The following is an 18,494-nucleotide window of genomic DNA, read 5'->3' as shown; positions in this document are numbered from 1 at the left end:
GTCTAAAAATGAATCATAAGGGACAAGGTTTTGAAGTGTCTCCTATATCTGAAAGATATAAGAACATGTCATTTTTTTAGACCCAGGTTTGGTCAGGTTCTTTTTTGGAACATTTTACCTGGATGCAGTTTTTACAGCCAGGTACTGGGCTACCTTCAGACCACTCCCCTGAAGCTGGAGTGCGGTGAGATTGGTGACATATTAGTTTATAGCTCCAACGGTTCGGTCTGGACAGTCGGTTTTGTGAGAAGACCTCTTCGAAAGGAGGACATCCACGACAGAGAATTCAGAAGACTGCCGTAAAGTTTGTGGATGTCGTAGAGCTAAACAAGCGACACGGTCGTGTATGTGAGAGTCTCCCCTTTGGTGACATTCGTTTGTAGCTCACATGGTTTGGGTTTTACAGACGATTTCGTGATGATTTTCTTGTTCGGATCCTCTCATGTGTACAATCACAAGCCCTATGTTATGGAATAAACACAAACTTTATATCACCGGAAAGAAGGGATTGAGCTGTAGCCACTACAAGTTGGTAAGTCTCTAGCATAAACACATGGATAGATATTCAATATTAAAAATGACTTCACCATCTTGACCTCAAGATCTTCTGACTTCTAGGGGCTAATATCTTTACGTATATTATTTGTCTAACTAGTAGATTCTATGTCTTTCTTTTGAAGGGGTGTCAGGCAAAAAAAATATTCAGGGGGGGACTAAGATGTTCCAAAAGCAAGGAAACCTGGTGTTTTCTCACTGTAAAAGGCCTGTTCCAAATCCACTCCTGAAAAGGTAATTGTGTGTTAAAGTCATTCTCTCCACGGAGGGAAATGTGTATTTATTATTTTTATTCCTGCAGAAGCACGGGCATGACCTGGCACAATGACTGCCACAGGGCAGACAAATAAATACCCCGCATGTTGGAGTAACAGGCAGGAAAAGGACTGGACAACGACCACACGAACACACACACACAAGAGAGACCTCAGCAAGGATGAGGTCATTGTCAGTGTTTGACCTTTACCCATACAAACACTCAATGGTCTTTAGGAGTAAAGACCCATTAGATGCTCAGAGGATAAAAGAAACAATGCAGGATTTGGGGGCCTAGAGACTGAGGTATAGCGCTATACTAAGCTACTAGTACCCCTGTGGGGCTGTAGAGCCGTTTCACACAGCAGGAGCAAGGCTGAGAGGACTGAGGATGCCTGGGAGAGTCGACAGGAGTGAGACAATGACGGGAAAGCTGTGACAGCATCACGGGCCGCGGCCTGGGTGATATATGGCAGCCGCACGGCCAAACTGCCTTCCGCGAGAACAGGAGAAGAGGGGGGAGAGAGAAAAGGAGGGCCGAACAATTGGTTGTATCCCCCCTCCCCGGCTCAGCGAGAGAAAATAACTCCTCCTGAGCTCTCAAGCCATCTTTGACCTCTGCCTCCCATCAAACTAGTGGCCATGTAGTGACCTAATAGTAGCAATTGCAGTAAAATAATTAAAATGCTACTATACCACTAAAGCAGGTTAGTGGGTACATACAGTACAGTGTACTAGCACTACATGCCCTCCCTCGCCAAGATCATCTAAAATCCATTGCTGAATAAGCTCAGTTATTTGTATTCTCTTTTCCATAGACAGCTGGAAATTCACTAGTGCATTTCAAAATGGCTCCCCTTATATGGCAAATCCACTACCGCTGATATGGCAAATCCACTACCGCTAATATGCAGGGCTTTTGTTATCTGATATTTTTTCAGTAGCATTGTCTCAGCCAAGATCCAGTCTAAACCAGCTCCTGTGTATAGTCTGATCAAATAGAGAAGCAGTAGTGAGGTGGTTTATGAGTAAAGCCCCACACAGGATATGACTGCAGGGTCCCAGACACAGAGGATAAACTCTCCAATATATCCTGTTCAGGACTACTTATGAGTTACAGACCACTGCGACCGTTGCCAGGGAAACTGGCACTACAAAAAAAAACGAGGAATGGAGAGACAGGAAGAACAAAGGAACATAGTAAGAGGGGAGAGAAGGAGAGAACAAAAGAAAAGGATGGAGACAGAGAGCAAGAGAAAGGTTTGTTCAGAGGTTGATAAGCTTATATTGCGCAGGGTGGCAGGCTGCGTTTTGTCGGTGGTATAGTCTTGACACATTGCAGGAAACGTATATTGTTCTATACAAGCTGTTTCCCCCTAATAATACAGAGAGAGCAGGGCTGGGGCTGAAGGCAGGGGAACACAATTATATGAAAGGACAAACAATGTAAAAACGGTGAGAAAGTGGTGATCGAAAAACAAATGAATAAATATCAGGGGGAAAACACAAGAGTCATTAATCATTCTACAGCCGAGGTCTTTTTGTGGCAGATTCTTGGCTAGTGCCTCTGACTTCAATAGAAGGACTGGTACTCAATGAAGTACCCTAGTCCGTCTAACAGGGGAGGGGTATTCTACTACCCGAGTCCGTCTAACAGGGGAGGGGTATTCTACTACCTGAGTCCGTCTAACAGGGGAGGGGTATTCTACTACCTGAGTCCATCTAACAGGGGAGGGGTATTCTACTACCTGAGTCCATCTAACAGGGGAGGGGTATTCTACTACCTGAGTCCATCTAACAGGGGAGGGGTATTCTACTACCTGAGTCCATCTAACAGGGGAGGGGTATTCTACTACCTGAGTCCGTCTAACAGGGGAGAGGTATTCTACTACCTGAGTCCATCTAACAGGGGAGGGGTATTCTACTACCTGAGTCCATCTAACAGGGGAGGGGTATTCTACTACCTGAGTCCATCTAACAGGGGAGGGGTATTCTACTACCTGAATCCATCTAACAGGGGAGGGATATTCTACTACCTGAATCCATCTAACAGGGGAGGGGTATTCTACTACCTGAGTCCGTCTAACAGGGGAGAGGAATTCTAATACCTGAGTCCATCTAACAGGGGAGGGGTATTCTACTACCTGAGTCCATCTAAGAGGGGAGGGGTATTCTACTACCTGAGTCCATCTAACAGGGGAGGGGTATTCTACTACTACCCTAGTCCGTCTAACAGGGGAGGGGTATTCTACTACCTGAATCCATCTAACAGGGGAGGGGTATTCTACTACCTGAGTCCATCTAACAGGGGAGGGGTATTCTACTACCTGAGTCCGTCTAACAGGGGAGGGGTATTCTACTACCTGAATCCATCTAACAGGGGAGGGGTATTCTACTACCCTAGTAATTCTAACAGGGGAGGGATATTCTACTACCTGAGTCCATCTAAGAGGGGAGGGGTATTCTACTACTACCCTAGTCCGTCTAACAGGGGAGGGGTATTCTACTACCCTAGTCCGTCTAACAGGGGAGGGGTATTCTACTACCCTAGTCCGTCTAACAGGGGAGGTGTATTCTACTACCTGAGTCCGTCTAACAGGGGAGGGGTATTCTACTACCTGAGTCCGTCTAACAGAGGAGGGGTATTCTACTACCTGAGTCCGTCTAACAGGGGAGGGGTATTCTACTACCCTAGTCCGTCTAACAGAAGAGGGGTATTCTACTACCCTAGTCCGTCTAACAGGGGAGGGGTATTCTACTACCCTAGTCCGTCTAACAGGGGAGGGGTATTCTACTACCCTAGTCCGTCTAACAGGGGAGGGGTATTCTACTACCCTAGTCCGTCTAACAGGGGAGGGGTATTCTACTACCCTAGTCCGTCTAACAGGGGAGGGGTATTCTACTACCCTAGTCCGTCTAACAGGGGGGAGGTATTCTACTACCTGAATCCATCTAACAGGGGAGAGGTATTCTACTACCTGAATCCATCTAACAGGGGAGAGGTATTCTACTACCTGAGTCCGTCTAACAGGGGAGAGGTATTCTACTACCTGAGTCCGTCTAACAGGGGAGGTGTATTCTACTACCTGAGTCCGTCTAACAGGGGAGGGGTATTCTACTACCTGAGTCCATCTAACAGGGGAGGGGTATTCTACTACCTGAGTCCATCTAAGAGGGGAGGGGTATTCTACTACCTGAGTCCGTCTAACAGGGGAGGGGTATTCTACTACCTGAGTCCATCTAACAGGGGAGGGGTATTCTACTACCTGAGTCAATCTAACAGGGGAGGGGTATTCTACTACCTGAGTCCATCTAACAGGGGAGGGGTATTCTACTACCTGAGTCCATCTAAGAGGGGAGGGGTATTCTACTACCTGAGTCCATCTAACAGGGGAGGGGTATTCTACTACCTGAGTCCATCTAACAGGGGAGGGGTATTCTACTACCTGAGTCCGTCTAACAGGGGAGGGGTATTCTACTACCTGAATCCATCTAACAGGGGAGGGGTATTCTACTACCTGAATCCATCTAACAGGGGAGGGGTATTCTACTACCTGAGTCCATCTAACAGAGGAGGGGTATTCTACTACCTGAGTCCGTCTAACAGGGGAGGGGTATTCTACTACCCTAGTCCGTCTAACAGAAGAGGGGTATTCTACTACCTGAGTCCATCTAACAGGGGAGAGGTATTCTACTACCTGAGTCCATCTAACAGGGGAGGGGTATTCTACGACTACCCTAGTCCGTCTAACAGGGGAGGGGTATTCTACTACCTGAATCCATCTAACAGGGGAGGGGTATTCTACTACCTGAATCCATCTAACAGGGGAGGGGTATTCTACTACCTGAATCCATCTAACAGGGGAGGGGTATTCTACTACCTGAGTCCGTCTAACAGGGGAGGGGTATTCTACTACCTGAGTCCATCTAACAGGGGAGGGGTATTCTACTACCTGAGTCCGTCTAACAGGGGAGGGGTATTCTACTACCTGAATCCATCTAACAGGGGAGGGGTATTCTACTACCTGAGTCCGTCTAACAGGGGAGGGGTATTCTACTACCTGAGTCCGTCTAACAGGGGAGGGGTATTCTACTACCTGAGTCCATCTAACAGGGGAGAGGTATTCTACTACCTGAGTCCATCTAACAGGGGAGGGGTATTCTACTACCTGAGTCCGTCTAACAGGGGAGGGGTATTCTACTACCTGAGTCCATCTAACAGGGGAGGGGTATTCTACTACCTGAGTCCATCTAACAGGGGAGGGGTATTCTACTACCTGAGTCCATCTAAGAGGGGAGGGGTATTCTACTACCTGAGTCCGTCTAACAGGGGAGGGGTATTCTACTACCTGAGTCCATCTAACAGGGGAGGGGTATTCTACTACCTGAGTCCATCTAACAGGGGAGGGGTATTCTACTACCTGAGTCCATCTAACAGGGGAGGGGTATTCTACTACCTGAGTCCATCTAACAGGGGAGGGGTATTCTACTACCTGAGTCCATCTAACAGGGGAGGGGTATTCTACTACCTGAGTCCATCTAACAGGGGAGGGGTATTCTACTACCTGAGTCCATCTAACAGGGGAGGGGTATTCTACTACCTGAGTCCGTCTAACAGGGGAGGGGTATTCTACTACCTGAATCCATCTAACAGGGGAGGGGTATTCTACTACCTGAATCCATCTAACAGGGGAGGGGTATTCTACTACCTGAGTCCATCTAACAGAGGAGGGGTATTCTACTACCTGAGTCCGTCTAACAGGGGAGGGGTATTCTACTACCCTAGTCCGTCTAACAGAAGAGGGGTATTCTACTACCCTAGTCCGTCTAACAGGGGAGGGGTATTCTACTACCCTAGTCCGTCTAACAGGGGAGGGGTATTCTACTACCCTAGTCCGTCTAACAGGGGAGGGGTATTCTACTACCTGAGTCCATCTAACAGGGGAGGGGTATTCTACTACCCTAGTCCGTCTAACAGGGGAGGGGTATTCTACTACCTGAGTCCATCTAACAGGGGAGAGGTATTCTACTACCTGAGTCCATCTAACAGGGGAGGGGTATTCTACGACTACCCTAGTCCGTCTAACAGGGGAGGGGTATTCTACTACCTGAATCCATCTAACAGGGGAGGGGTATTCTACTACCTGAATCCATCTAACAGGGGAGGGGTATTCTACTACCTGAGTCCATCTAACAGGGGAGGGGTATTCTACTACCTGAGTCCATCTAACAGGGGAGGGGTATTCTACTACCTGAGTCCATCTAACAGGGGAGGGGTATTCTACTACCTGAGTCCATCTAACAGGGGAGGGGTATTCTACTACCTGAGTCCATCTAACAGGGGAGGGGTATTCTACTACCTGAGTCCATCTAACAGGGGAGGGGTATTCTACTACCTGAGTCCGTCTAACAGGGGAGGGGTATTCTACTACCTGAATCCATCTAACAGGGGAGGGGTATTCTACTACCTGAATCCATCTAACAGGGGAGGGGTATTCTACTACCTGAGTCCATCTAACAGAGGAGGGGTATTCTACTACCTGAGTCCGTCTAACAGGGGAGGGGTATTCTACTACCCTAGTCCGTCTAACAGAAGAGGGGTATTCTACTACCCTAGTCCGTCTAACAGGGGAGGGGTATTCTACTACCCTAGTCCGTCTAACAGGGGAGGGGTATTCTACTACCCTAGTCCGTCTAACAGGGGAGGGGTATTCTACTACCTGAGTCCATCTAACAGGGGAGGGGTATTCTACTACCCTAGTCCGTCTAACAGGGGAGGGGTATTCTACTACCTGAGTCCATCTAACAGGGGAGAGGTATTCTACTACCTGAGTCCATCTAACAGGGGAGGGGTATTCTACGACTACCCTAGTCCGTCTAACAGGGGAGGGGTATTCTACTACCTGAATCCATCTAACAGGGGAGGGGTATTCTACTACCTGAGTCCATCTAACAGGGGAGGGGTATTCTACTACCTGAGTCCGTCTAACAGGGGAGGGGTATTCTACTACCTGAATCCATCTAACAGGGGAGGGGTATTCTACTACCTGAGTCCGTCTAACAGGGGAGGGGTATTCTACTACCTGAGTCCGTCTAACAGGGGAGGGGTATTCTACTACCTGAGTCCATCTAACAGGGGAGAGGTATTCTACTACCTGAGTCCATCTAACAGGGGAGGGGTATTCTACTACCTGAGTGCGTCTAACAGGGGAGGGGTATTCTACTACCTGAGTCCGTCTAACAGGGGAGGGGTATTCTACTACCTGAGTCCATCTAACAGGGGAGGGGTATTCTACTACCTGAGTGCGTCTAACAGGGGAGGGGTATTCTACTACCTGAATCCATCTAACAGGGGAGGGGTATTCTACTACCTGAATCCATCTAACAGGGGAGGGGTATTCTACTACCTGAGTGCGTCTAACAGGGGAGGGGTATTCTACTACCTGAATCCATCTAACAGGGGAGGGGTATTCTACTACCTGAGTCCATCTAACAGGGGAGGGATATTCTACTACCTGAGTCCATCTAAGAGGGGAGGGGTATTCTACTACCTGAATCCATCTAACAGGGGAGGGGTATTCTACTACCTGAATCCATCTAACAGGGGAGGGGTATTCTACTACCTGAGTCCATCTAAGAGGGGAGGGGTATTCTACTACCTGAATCCATCTAACACCTAACAGGGGAGGGGTATTCTACTACCTGAATCCATCTAATAGGGGAGGGGTATTCTACTACTACCCTAGTCCGTCTAACAGGGGAGGGGTATTCTACTACCTGAATCCATCTAACAGGGGAGGGGTATTCTACTATTACCCTAGTCCGTCTAACAGGGGAGGGGTATTCTACTACCTGAATCCATCTAACAGGGGAGGGGTATTCTACTACCTGAATCCATCTAACGGGAGCGGTATTCTACTACCTGAATCCATCTAACAGGGGAGGGGTATTCTACTACCTGAATCCATCTAACAGGGGAGGGGTATTCTACTACCTGAGTCCATCTAACAGGGGAGGGATATTCTACTACCTGAATCCATCTAACAGGGGAGGGGTATTCTACTACCTGAGTCCATCTAACAGGGGAGGGGTATTCTACTACCTGAATCCATCTAACAGGGGAGGGGTATTCTACTACCTGAGTCCATCTAACAGGGGAGGGGTATTCTACTACCTGAATCCATCTAACAGGGGAGGGGTATTCTACTACCTGAGTCCATCTAACAGGGGAGAGGTATTCTACTACCTGAATCCGTCTAACAGGGGAGGGGTATTCTACTACCTGAGTCCATCTAACAGGGGAGGGGTATTCTACTACCTGAATCCATCTAACAGGGGAGGGGTATTCTACTACCTGAATCCATCTAACAGGGGAGGGGTATTCTACTACCTGAGTCCATCTAACAGGGGAGGGGTATTCTACTACCTGAATCCATCTAACAGGGGAGGGGTATTCTACTACCTGAGTCCATCTAACAGGGGAGGGGTATTCTACTACCTGAGTCCGTCTAACAGGGCAGGGGTATTCTACTACCTGAGTCCATCTAACAGGGGAGGGATATTCTACTACCTGAATCCATCTAACAGGGGAGGGGTATTCTACTATTACCCTAGTCCGTCTAACAGGGGAGGGGTATTCTACTACCTGAATCCATCTAACAGGGGAGAGGTATTCTACTACCTGAGTCCGTCTAACAGGGGAGGGGTATTCTACTACCTGAGTCCATCTAACAGGGGAGGGATATTCTACTACCTGAATCCATCTAACAGGGGAGGGGTATTCTACTACCTGAGTCCGTCTAACAGGGGAGGGGTATTCTACTACCTGAATCCATCTAACAGGGGAGGGGTATTCTACTACTACCCTAGTCCGTCTAACAGGGGAGAGGTATTCCACTACCCTAGTCTAATAGGGGAGGGGCATTCGACTACCCTCGTCTAATAGGTGAGGGGTATTGTACTACCCTGGTATAGCAATCTATTACTTATCTGATTAAACTGACAAACAAACATAGCGCAAAGGACAACAAGTAAACCCAAGATGAGCAAATCACAGTCAGACATTTTTTCCCCCTTTAAAAATAAATTAAATTGATGCTTAGCAAAGGGTAATTGAATATGCAAAAAAATACAGCTTGGTTCCACGGTTAAATAAGGACCTGTGATAGTGAGCGCTCCCCTCCACTTCCTGGCTATAATGACTTATCCAGGAACTCACTACCATTAGCCTGATACAGACTGTGTCAATTATGCCATCCCTATTTAATCTGAGTGTGCTGGTAGGCCCATGTGGGCATGGGGGAATTCATAAATGTTGTTTGTGGAGGAGTAGCTGAGGTTTGTGTGAAACTGTATGCGAGTTTGTGGTGTATTACAGTGCACATCTGTGTGTAGGCTATCTATTCAGCTTATCCTAATTACTTGTTAACTGACAGTTGTTAAGGGAACGCTAAGTGGACCATGGGAACCAATTGGACAAACAGACAGTTTTAAACAGTTGAGCAGGAAAGGGTGTGAGATGTTATCAAAGCATATCGCCTCTCCCTCTCTCACCCCAGCCCATCCCCTGTGGCTGTCAGAACACTCACCCTATACAGATAGGGTAAAAGCTATACTGAACAAAAATATAAACACAACATGTAACAATTTCAAAGATTTTGCTGAGTTACAGTTCATAAAAGGAAACAAGTAAATTGAGAAATTCATCAGGCCCTAATCAATGGATTTCACATGACTGGGCAGGGGCGCAGCCATGGGTGGGCCTGGGAGAGCATAGGCCCACCAACTTGGGAGCCAGGCCAATCAGAATGAGTTTTTCGCCCACAAAAGGGCTTTATTATTAATATGTAACATCAGCACTTTACACAACCAGACTGTCTTCAACAAAGCAGCTTCACAGTGACCGAGTCTGCCGTAACACACACATACACTCTCAGTCCCGTAGAACAAGCTCTGTACAGAGCGGGGGTTCCAACAAAGCAGCTGTACAGTGACTGAGTCTGCCATCCTCCACTGGAGCCCAGCTAGGAGAGCCGTTCCAGCCCTGAGTGCCAGGCAAACCCCACTCCGGCCCCATACAGGCCGGGGCAGAGGCCTCTCCACTGGGGGAAAAGACCAACGTCTCGGAGGTCTGAAAGAGTGCTGGTGGGGGGTCTGGGACTGAACATACACTACTAGCTGGGACTGGGCTGTCAGTACGGGGGTTAGAGAGGGGAAATACAGTACAGAGTAGTTACTGTACAGCTCAGGCAAAACAAAGGGGCAGAAGTTAGACAATAAGATATTCACTATTGATTATATTGGGTGGATGTCACCAGATGATTATACAAGATGTACACACACACACACACACACACACACACACACACACACACACACACACACACATACAAGCCCTGTCCGGATCTGGTTGCCATCTCTCCCACCACAGAGAGAAAGGCACTGTTTGATCCCAGACAGAAATGTAAACAAACTGTGACTCAAACACACAGACTCAAAAGGAGCAGAAACCAAAACATCTAATCATCAGGCAACACACAATTGTTGGGTGGGCTGGGTGGGTGGAGGGGGATGAGGGGAGTTGGGGAGTGATATCACAGAAGCAGGAAATCCTATTTACACAACATTATTCTCCTCTGCCTAGCGTGGGCTATATCATCTTAAAACACCTCTCCTGGTATGTGTGTGTGTGTGTGTTTTACAGGGTCTAATGCATGTGAGATGAAAGGGAGCCCAGAGTGTAACCTGACTACGATAACACAAAGGGTCGAACAAGGGCGTGTGTGTGTGTGCATATTATGTCAGACCAGACATCAGAAAGCTGAGAGCTTGCAGGCAGGCAGACACCTGGGTCTGCTCCAATAGGAAGCATCTGGGAGGGGATACTGACCAAGACGTGTGCTTTCTCGCTCTCCCTCTTTTCTCTCTCCTTCCCTGTCTCTCCCTTTCTTTTCTCTCTCTTGGCTCCATCTTTTCTCTTTCTGTACTTCTAAATAATCCTGCTATTGTCTAGCAGCAATCAAGCTGCATCATCACAAATGTACACACACGCACACAAACAACAGGCCAAACGTGCGTATTCACACACAATCACAATGTCCGACTTGGATAGCTGCCTCTGATTATTATTCTATCATCTACGTTGTAATGAATGTTCCATATGGCTCAGGACACAAACAAGAACAGCTAGTGAGGCTGATGCAGCTCACAACATCCTGGCAACAACCTCATCTCACATTCCACTGGTTCCATCATGATATTAGTGAAGGGCCATGCTATATTTTTACACCTGTGTTTAAAAAGGGATTTAAACCTAAGGGAATGAGGCAAAACTATTGAATATGTGGCATACTTATGCATGTGTGCCCAACTCACCCTCCTCTTAAGGCGGTCTCTCTCTTTCAGTGTGAGTGTGTCAGCTTTAGCGATGACAGGGACGATGTTGACCTTGCTGTGAATGGCCTTCATAAACTCCACATCCAGAGGCTTCAGACTGGACAGATCCAGAGACAGGTAGAAATATAATACAGATAAATAATAGTAGATAGAAAAAAATAAGTGATTATGTTACCACTAGCCAGTCTAAATAGTGGTGTGAAGTAGAAGTGTGTGTTACCCGTGTCCAAAAGGAGAGATGAAGTAGAAGTGTGTGTGTGTGTGTGTGTGTGTGTGTGTGTGTGTGTGTGTGTGTGTGTGTGTGTGTGTGTGTGTGTGTGTGTGTGTGTGTGTGTGTGTGTGTTTGTTTGTTTGTTTGTTACCCGTGTCCAAAAGGAGAGATGAAGTAGAAGCAGCAGTGGACTCGGTTGTCTACGATGTGTCTGCGGTTCAGGCCACTCTCGTCATGAAGGTAACGCTCAAACTGGTTATCAATGTACTGGATGATGGTCTTAAAGCTGAGGGGACACACACACACAACACACATCAAACACAAACCAACCAGAGACATTGTGTGAACTTGAAGACCACCTCCAGAAATAGATTGTGGGTCTTTGTAGCCTTGGCAGTATATACACTGTATATACTTACGAAGTGGGTGCAACTCAAAAGCCTAAGCTTTTTCTCCTCAACTTTCATACTTCATCTGCACTGATATTAAAACCAGGGATAACAGATAGCAACATGGAGGAAAGGAGACCAGAAAGAGATGCAGCCTATCTCTGCCATCTGACCTGCTTTCTCTGATTACTTCCTGCAGGGCCACTAGGCGTGGTCACATGGTATTTAGCTACAACTTCCCCCCCAAACAGAAGTAGCATCAACATAAAGTCTGCTTCCCAAATGGCACCCTATTCCCTGTATAGTGCACTACTGTGGACAAAAGTAGTGCACTATATAGGGAATAGGGTGCCATTTGGGATGCAGCTTACCTCTGACCTAAATTCACGTCACCCAGTTGGACCCAGGCAGTGTTGTGGTTCATTCCGTATCAACTCCAGACAACTCAAGCCACTACATTGAATAAATGCCGTGTCCAATTCAACTGAGAGGAATTGAAATTAAATTGAAATGATCCCAACTCTGAATCTTAGCATATCCTGATTACCTGCTACTGTTGCCCCTTTGTTGTCACTGACGCCACTGAGCTTCTAACCTGCTCTATTGCACTCAACCCTTAGATCACTGCCAGTGGTAACAACCCGGGTTTCTACTTCTATCTTCTTCATCTTTAACTCTGCATTGTTAGTAAAGGACCCGGAAGTAAGCATTTCTCTGTTAGTCTACACCTGTTGTTTACTAAGCATGTGACCATTTTTTGTTGTTTATTTGATTTCTATGTCGACTCAACCACAGGCATGTCAGGACAATCGACAGGAAATGGAGCTGGGAGGAGAGAGGTGGAGGGAGAGAGGGAGGGAGAGAGCCCACACAGCAGCTGAGGGGGCAAGGGAACAGGAAGAATCACTGTTCCTGCTATCATCAACTATTGTACACACTCATACACACAGACATAGCTACACTCATACACACAGACATAGCTACACTCATACACACAGACATTAATTTTCTGCCATTAAAATCCTTGGGACACTCACTACAGAGTTACACTGCCTCTGGAAGCAACGTCAGCACAAGCCTAAGATCACCATGCAAAATGCCAAGTGTCGGTCCAAAGTAGTGCACTATATAGGGAATAGAGTGCCATATTACCTCTGACTTATATTCACCCAATGCTAGAGGCGTCATTACAGACCCTGGTTCGATTCCAGGCTGTAACACAACCGGCCATGATTGGGAGTCCCATAGGGCAGCGCACAATTGGCCCAAGGTCGTTAGGGTTTGGCCGGGGTAGGCTGCCATTGTAAATAAGTTGTTCTTAACTGACTTGCCTAGTTAAATTAAAAATTAAAAAATCACATCCCCCAGTTGGACCCAGGCATTGTTGGGGTTCATTCCATATCAACTCCAGACGAATCAAGCCACTACATTGAATAAATGCCGTGTCCAATTCAACTGAGAGGAATTTAAATTAAATTCAAATGGAATGATGCCAATATTTTTTTATAATCTTTGAGAACTAAAAACCACCAAAATAAAAGCTACAGTCAGGGTGAATTTAAAATTAGAACAATTTAGTTGAATTGATTTAGTTATTACGTTTGAGCAAAAGAACAAAATGTATGGAATCGCAGGAAATTAGAAACATTTTCTATCAGGTCCATGGCAAATGTGTAGAATTGCAGGAAATTAGCTGCTCTAAAATGTTCACTTAAAGGCCCAATGCAGAAGTTTTTCTCTCAATATCAAATAATTTCTGGGTAACAATAAAGCACCTTACTTTGATTGTTTTCAACAAAAAACAAAAATTGTTTCTTAGGAAGAGCAATTTCTCAAGCAGGAATTTTCCTATGACTGTCTGGGAACGGTCTGAGTTGGGAGGAGAAAATTGAAAACTAGCTGTTAATGGTAGAATTTTTTTTCTTTTTTTAATTTTTTTTTACACTCTCTTTCTTATTGGTCTATTAACTAATTTAACACCTGGTGATGTCACCAGGCAGGCCAAAACTCCATCCAGCTCTAATTTCAGGCAGTCTTTTCAAACAGCTCTTACACTAAAAGGGTATTATCATAATATTTACAATTTCACAGTATTCTTCCAACCTCATAGTGTGGAAAGGTATATAAAACATAGGAAATCACGTTTTTGACTGCACTGGGCCTTTAAATTCAGCAGCGCTGACACGCCGTCCGTACCCATTGTCACGCCCACCACCTAAGCACCTTTTTGATCCAGAAAAACCCCCTGCACACAAACAGACAAAGGGGAGGAGGCTAAGGAAATTGTGAAAGGTTGAATGAAAGATTGGGGAGGCGAGGTAGGAAAGAGAGGGTGGGGGAGGGAGGTGAGAGGAAATTTGAGAGAGGGAGTAAAAGAGGATGGGCGTACAGGAGGGCAAAAAAGTAGAGAGGGACTCAGAACAGGAAACAGAACAAAATATGAGAAAACTCCTCTGTGAGAGAGATCTATGTGTAGCTCTCACCAGCCATACACACCCACCTAGACACCCCCCCCGCACCCACCCACACCCACCAGTCCTGGCTGTTGATGGCATCTCCGTATCCTGGGGTGTCGACCACAGTAAGGCGGAGCTTCACTCCCCTCTCCTCAATCTCCACCGTACTGGCTTCTATCTGCACCGTCCGCTCGATCTTCTCTACAGAGGGAGAGATTACATAAATAATATTTTGTTTAACACACCAGGTTAAGCTGAGAGGTATCCCGGGGGACACGGCCTAATGATAAGTACACTACCATTCAAAAGTTTGGCGTCACTTCAGAAATGTCCTTGTTTTCCATGAAAACATACATGAAATTAGTTGCAAAATGAATAGGAAATATAGTCAAGACGTTGACAAGGTTATAAATAATGATTTTTAATTGAAATAATAATTTTGTCCTTCAAACTTTGCTTTCGTCAAAGAATCCTCCATTTGCAGCAATTACAGCCTTTTGGCATTCTAGTTGTCAATTTGTTGAGGTAATCTGAAGAGATTTCACCCCATGTTTCACCCCAAAATAGAGTGATAGCCTTCCTTCTTCAAGATCCCTTTTACCCTATACAAATCTCCCACTTTACCACCACCAAAGAACCCCCAGACCATCACATTGCCTCCACCATGCTTGACGGATAGCGTCAAGCACTCCTCCAGCATCTTTACATTTTTTCTGCTTATCACAAATGTTCTTCTTTGTGATCCGAACACCTCAAACTTAGATTTGTCTGTCCATAACACTTTTTTGCCCAATACTCCTCTGTCCAGTGTCTATGTTCTTTTGCCCATCTTAATCTTTTCTTTTTATTGGCCAGTCTGAGATATGGGTTTTTCTTTGCAACTCTGCCTAGAAGGCCAGCATCCCGGAGTCGCCTCTTCACTGTTGATGTTGAGACTGGTGTTTTGCGGGTACTATTTCATGAAGCTGCTAGCTGAGGACTTGTGAGGTGTCTGTTTCTCAAACTAGACACTAATGTACTTGTCCTCTTGCTCAGTTGTGCACCGGGGCCTCCCTCTCCTCTTTCTATTCTGGTTAGAGCCAGTTTGCGCTGCTCTATGAAGGGAGTAGTACAGAGCGTTGTACGAGATCTTCAATTTCTTTGTAACTTCTTGCATGGAATAGCCTTCATTTCTCAGAACAAGAATAGACTGACAAGTTTCAGAAGAAAGGTCTTTGTTTCTGGCCATTTTGAGCCTGTAATCGAACCCACTAATTCTGATGCTTCAGATAGTCAACTAGTCTAAAGAAGGACAGTTTTATTGCTTCTTTAAATCAGAACAACAGTTTCAGCTGTGCTAACATAATTGCAAAAGGGTTTTCTAATGAGCCTTTTATAATGATAAACTTGGATTAGCTAACACAACGTGCCATTGGAACACAGGAGTGATGGTTGCTGATAATGGGCCTCTGTACGCCTATACTAGATATTCTATTTAAAAAATGAAATCAGCCATTTCCAGCTACAATAGTCATTTACAACATTAACAATGTCTACACTGTTTTACTGATCAATTTGAGGTTATTTTAATGGACACATTTTTTTGCTTTTCTTTCAAAAACAAGGATATTTCTAAGTGACCCCAAACTTTTGAACGATAGTATAGTTTCATTAGTTTTCACATCAAAGCTTCCTTTTGACTCTAAAGCCTGCCTAAGCCAAGCCTCTGGACAAAATATCCAAGTTGAAAACAAACCCAGGCAGCCCCTAACCCCTTCTGCAGATCTTAAGGCACTGGACAGGTGCCTTTAGCACCCTTACGGAAAAAACACATGAATTTCACATGAACATGTAAAGTGTTCCAAAAACACGTTTTCATGTGCTCACAAATGATCTTGTGTGACAACATGTAAAGCAACATGTGATAACATGAAACTACATGTGAAAACATGTGAAGTGTTCCAAAAACACATTTTCAAATCATGTGTTATTTGAAAATGGTGTTGGCAAAAGCCAACACCATATTGCTTACACCTATCCGATCCCTTCAGAACTACAAACACAAAAGCGGTAGGAGCTGGAGGTTGTTTTTCAGACTGGCCAATAATCTAAGTCATGAGGAGGGGATGGGCCTTTGAAAGACTAATACAAACGATCACTCTTAACATTCCACTCCAGGCAATACTATACTGGAGACAGCAGAACAGACAATTCTCCATTATTAGTGAGTGAGTGTGAGTGTGTGTGTGTACCTGCAGCCCCAGGGATGTATCGCTCTGGGTAGAGGTCTGTCAAAAACAGGCTGTTGATCAGCGTAGACTTGCCTAAACCAGACTCTCCTGCAGAAATACGGACCGGCGTGATCATTCTAGGATCTATACATCTACAAGGCTGCGTCCCAAATGGCACCCTATTCCCTATATTGTGCACTACTTTTGACCAGGGCTCTTCCCAAATGGAACCCTATTCCCTATATTGTGCACTACTTTTGCCCAGGGCTCTGACCAGTCAAAAGTAGTGCACTATATAGGGAATAGGGAGCCATTTGGGAAACAAACCCTCAACTAGACAACAGCATTCTGGCACAAAATAACTAATGTGTAGTTGAGTTTCTCTTGAATTGACATAGTTGGTGAATAGGTCATACTCACCAACGACCATGAGGGTGAACTCAAATCCCTTCTTCACTGACTTCCTGTGCACCTGGTTGGGCAGGTTGGCAAAACCCACATATCCTGCCGCCTCAGGGAACTGACAAACACATGGTTATAACGGTAATGCACTATAACTCACTAGGATTTGCATTGGAAGGGTTTTGAATTGTTTCTCTTCCCTCCCCCTCTGTGCGGATACTGTTTATTGTCCATCCTGTTGCCTAGTCACTTTTTCCCTACCTGTATGTACAAATCTACCTCAATTACCTTGTACCCCTGCACATCAACTCGGTACTGGTACCTATGTGTATATAGCCAAGTTATCATTACACATTGTGTATTTATTCCTTGTGTTATAATTATTTTTCTCTCTGCATTGTTGGGAAAGGCCCATAATTAAGCATTTCACTGTTAGTTTACACATGTTTTTTATGAAGCATGAGACAATATATCGCTCTCCTCCCTGACATTCTTCATCTCCAGCCTTTAGGAGATGTGTGTGAGAGATGGCTGGTGTAAATTGAGATTAAATCAAATCAAATATATTTATATAGCCCTTCTTACATCAGCTGATATCTCAAAGTGCTGTACAGAAACCCAGCCTAAAACCCCAAACAGCAAGCAATGCAGGTGTAGAAGCTTTAAATGGAGGAGATAATCCCAAAAGCAATTAAGCTGCCAATGAAACAGCGGTGTTTATACAGGATGTCCTCTCTGAGTGCCTGGGTTAGGGCGTGTGCATACTAAAGAAGTAGGGGTACACTCACCTTCCCTTTCTCTGCAGACTGAGACATGGTCACTGCTGCTGGTCGCCTGAACCTGCAACCAGAAAAATAAATATCATACAAGTCACTCAACACTAACATTAGCCTGGGTGCAAGTCTGTTTCTGCTTTAGTAAACTTGTTTTTGTTGTTGGCAAGGTAACAATGTAGCGTTGTTTAAGCGGAAGCAGACTGGCACCCAGGCTCTCTCGCCATCTCTGCTTGAGACAACAACTGTATAAATCACTCACCACCAGACCTACACTCAACTCTTACTACAGTACTACCTTTAACATGTAGTAGTCACTCTCACCGACATTCTGAATAATGACAGCATCCACACTAGGGCACTCTAAGCTCACATCTAGTCCCTCACGGAAATCCCCATTAACTGTATCACAGTCAACTGATAGAGCAGAAACAGGGCGGACAACAAGTTGGTTCCCAGACCTCCACTAAGAACCATGTATGTTTAGTTAGGCTCCCGCTGCTTTACTCTATGGCACTACTCGGATGACAGAGAAATGACCCTGAATGATAAATGATCACATAATTGCCACCAACCTGTGCCCTGCGCTGTGTAAAAACATCCCTCCATTTGATCATAACACACTAGGCACTGACTGACAGGTTGTGTGTGATAAAGCGAAAGAGGGAGAGATGGCAAGCACAGCCAGACTACTGAACCCTGTTATGTAACTTTATTTGAAAAACACAAGAAAAGAAATGTAACAAATATTTGAGGAGTGTGTGCCATATGACACTTTAATATTGTCTGGAATCCATTAAAGAGTGATGAAAATGTATCTATTGCAGTATTGTGTTCGAGACCACCTA

At 45.5% G+C, this 18,494-nt stretch overlaps 1 protein-coding gene across 2 annotated transcripts in view; it reads right to left on the bottom strand.

The window, feature by feature from the left end:
* zgc:63587 (uncharacterized protein LOC393431 homolog) overlaps positions 1-18,494 on the bottom strand; it is a 39,741-nt gene that overhangs the window by 11,909 nt on the left and 9,338 nt on the right. Inside the window, exons 2-7 of one of the 2 annotated variants that reach the window (XM_055887293.1) lie at positions 17,662-17,713; positions 16,892-16,991; positions 16,493-16,579; positions 14,339-14,462; positions 11,568-11,702; positions 11,185-11,302 (exon numbers count right to left, since the gene is read on the bottom strand). In XM_055887293.1, the coding sequence (XP_055743268.1) occupies positions 11,185-11,302; positions 11,568-11,702; positions 14,339-14,462; positions 16,493-16,579; positions 16,892-16,991; positions 17,662-17,688 (591 nt within the window). In that variant the 5' untranslated portion in view covers positions 17,689-17,713. Of the gene's footprint in view, positions 1-11,184; positions 11,303-11,425; positions 11,472-11,567; positions 11,703-14,338; positions 14,463-16,492; positions 16,580-16,891; positions 16,992-17,661; positions 17,714-18,494 lie in introns of those variants that run through there. The other variant, XM_055887294.1, reaches the window with a different exon arrangement.

Source organism: Salvelinus fontinalis, chromosome 28, assembly GCF_029448725.1.
Source record: "Salvelinus fontinalis isolate EN_2023a chromosome 28, ASM2944872v1, whole genome shotgun sequence".
NCBI classification, from domain to species: domain Eukaryota; kingdom Metazoa; phylum Chordata; class Actinopteri; order Salmoniformes; family Salmonidae; genus Salvelinus; species Salvelinus fontinalis.
This window is presented reverse-complemented; position numbering and strand designations above follow the sequence as displayed.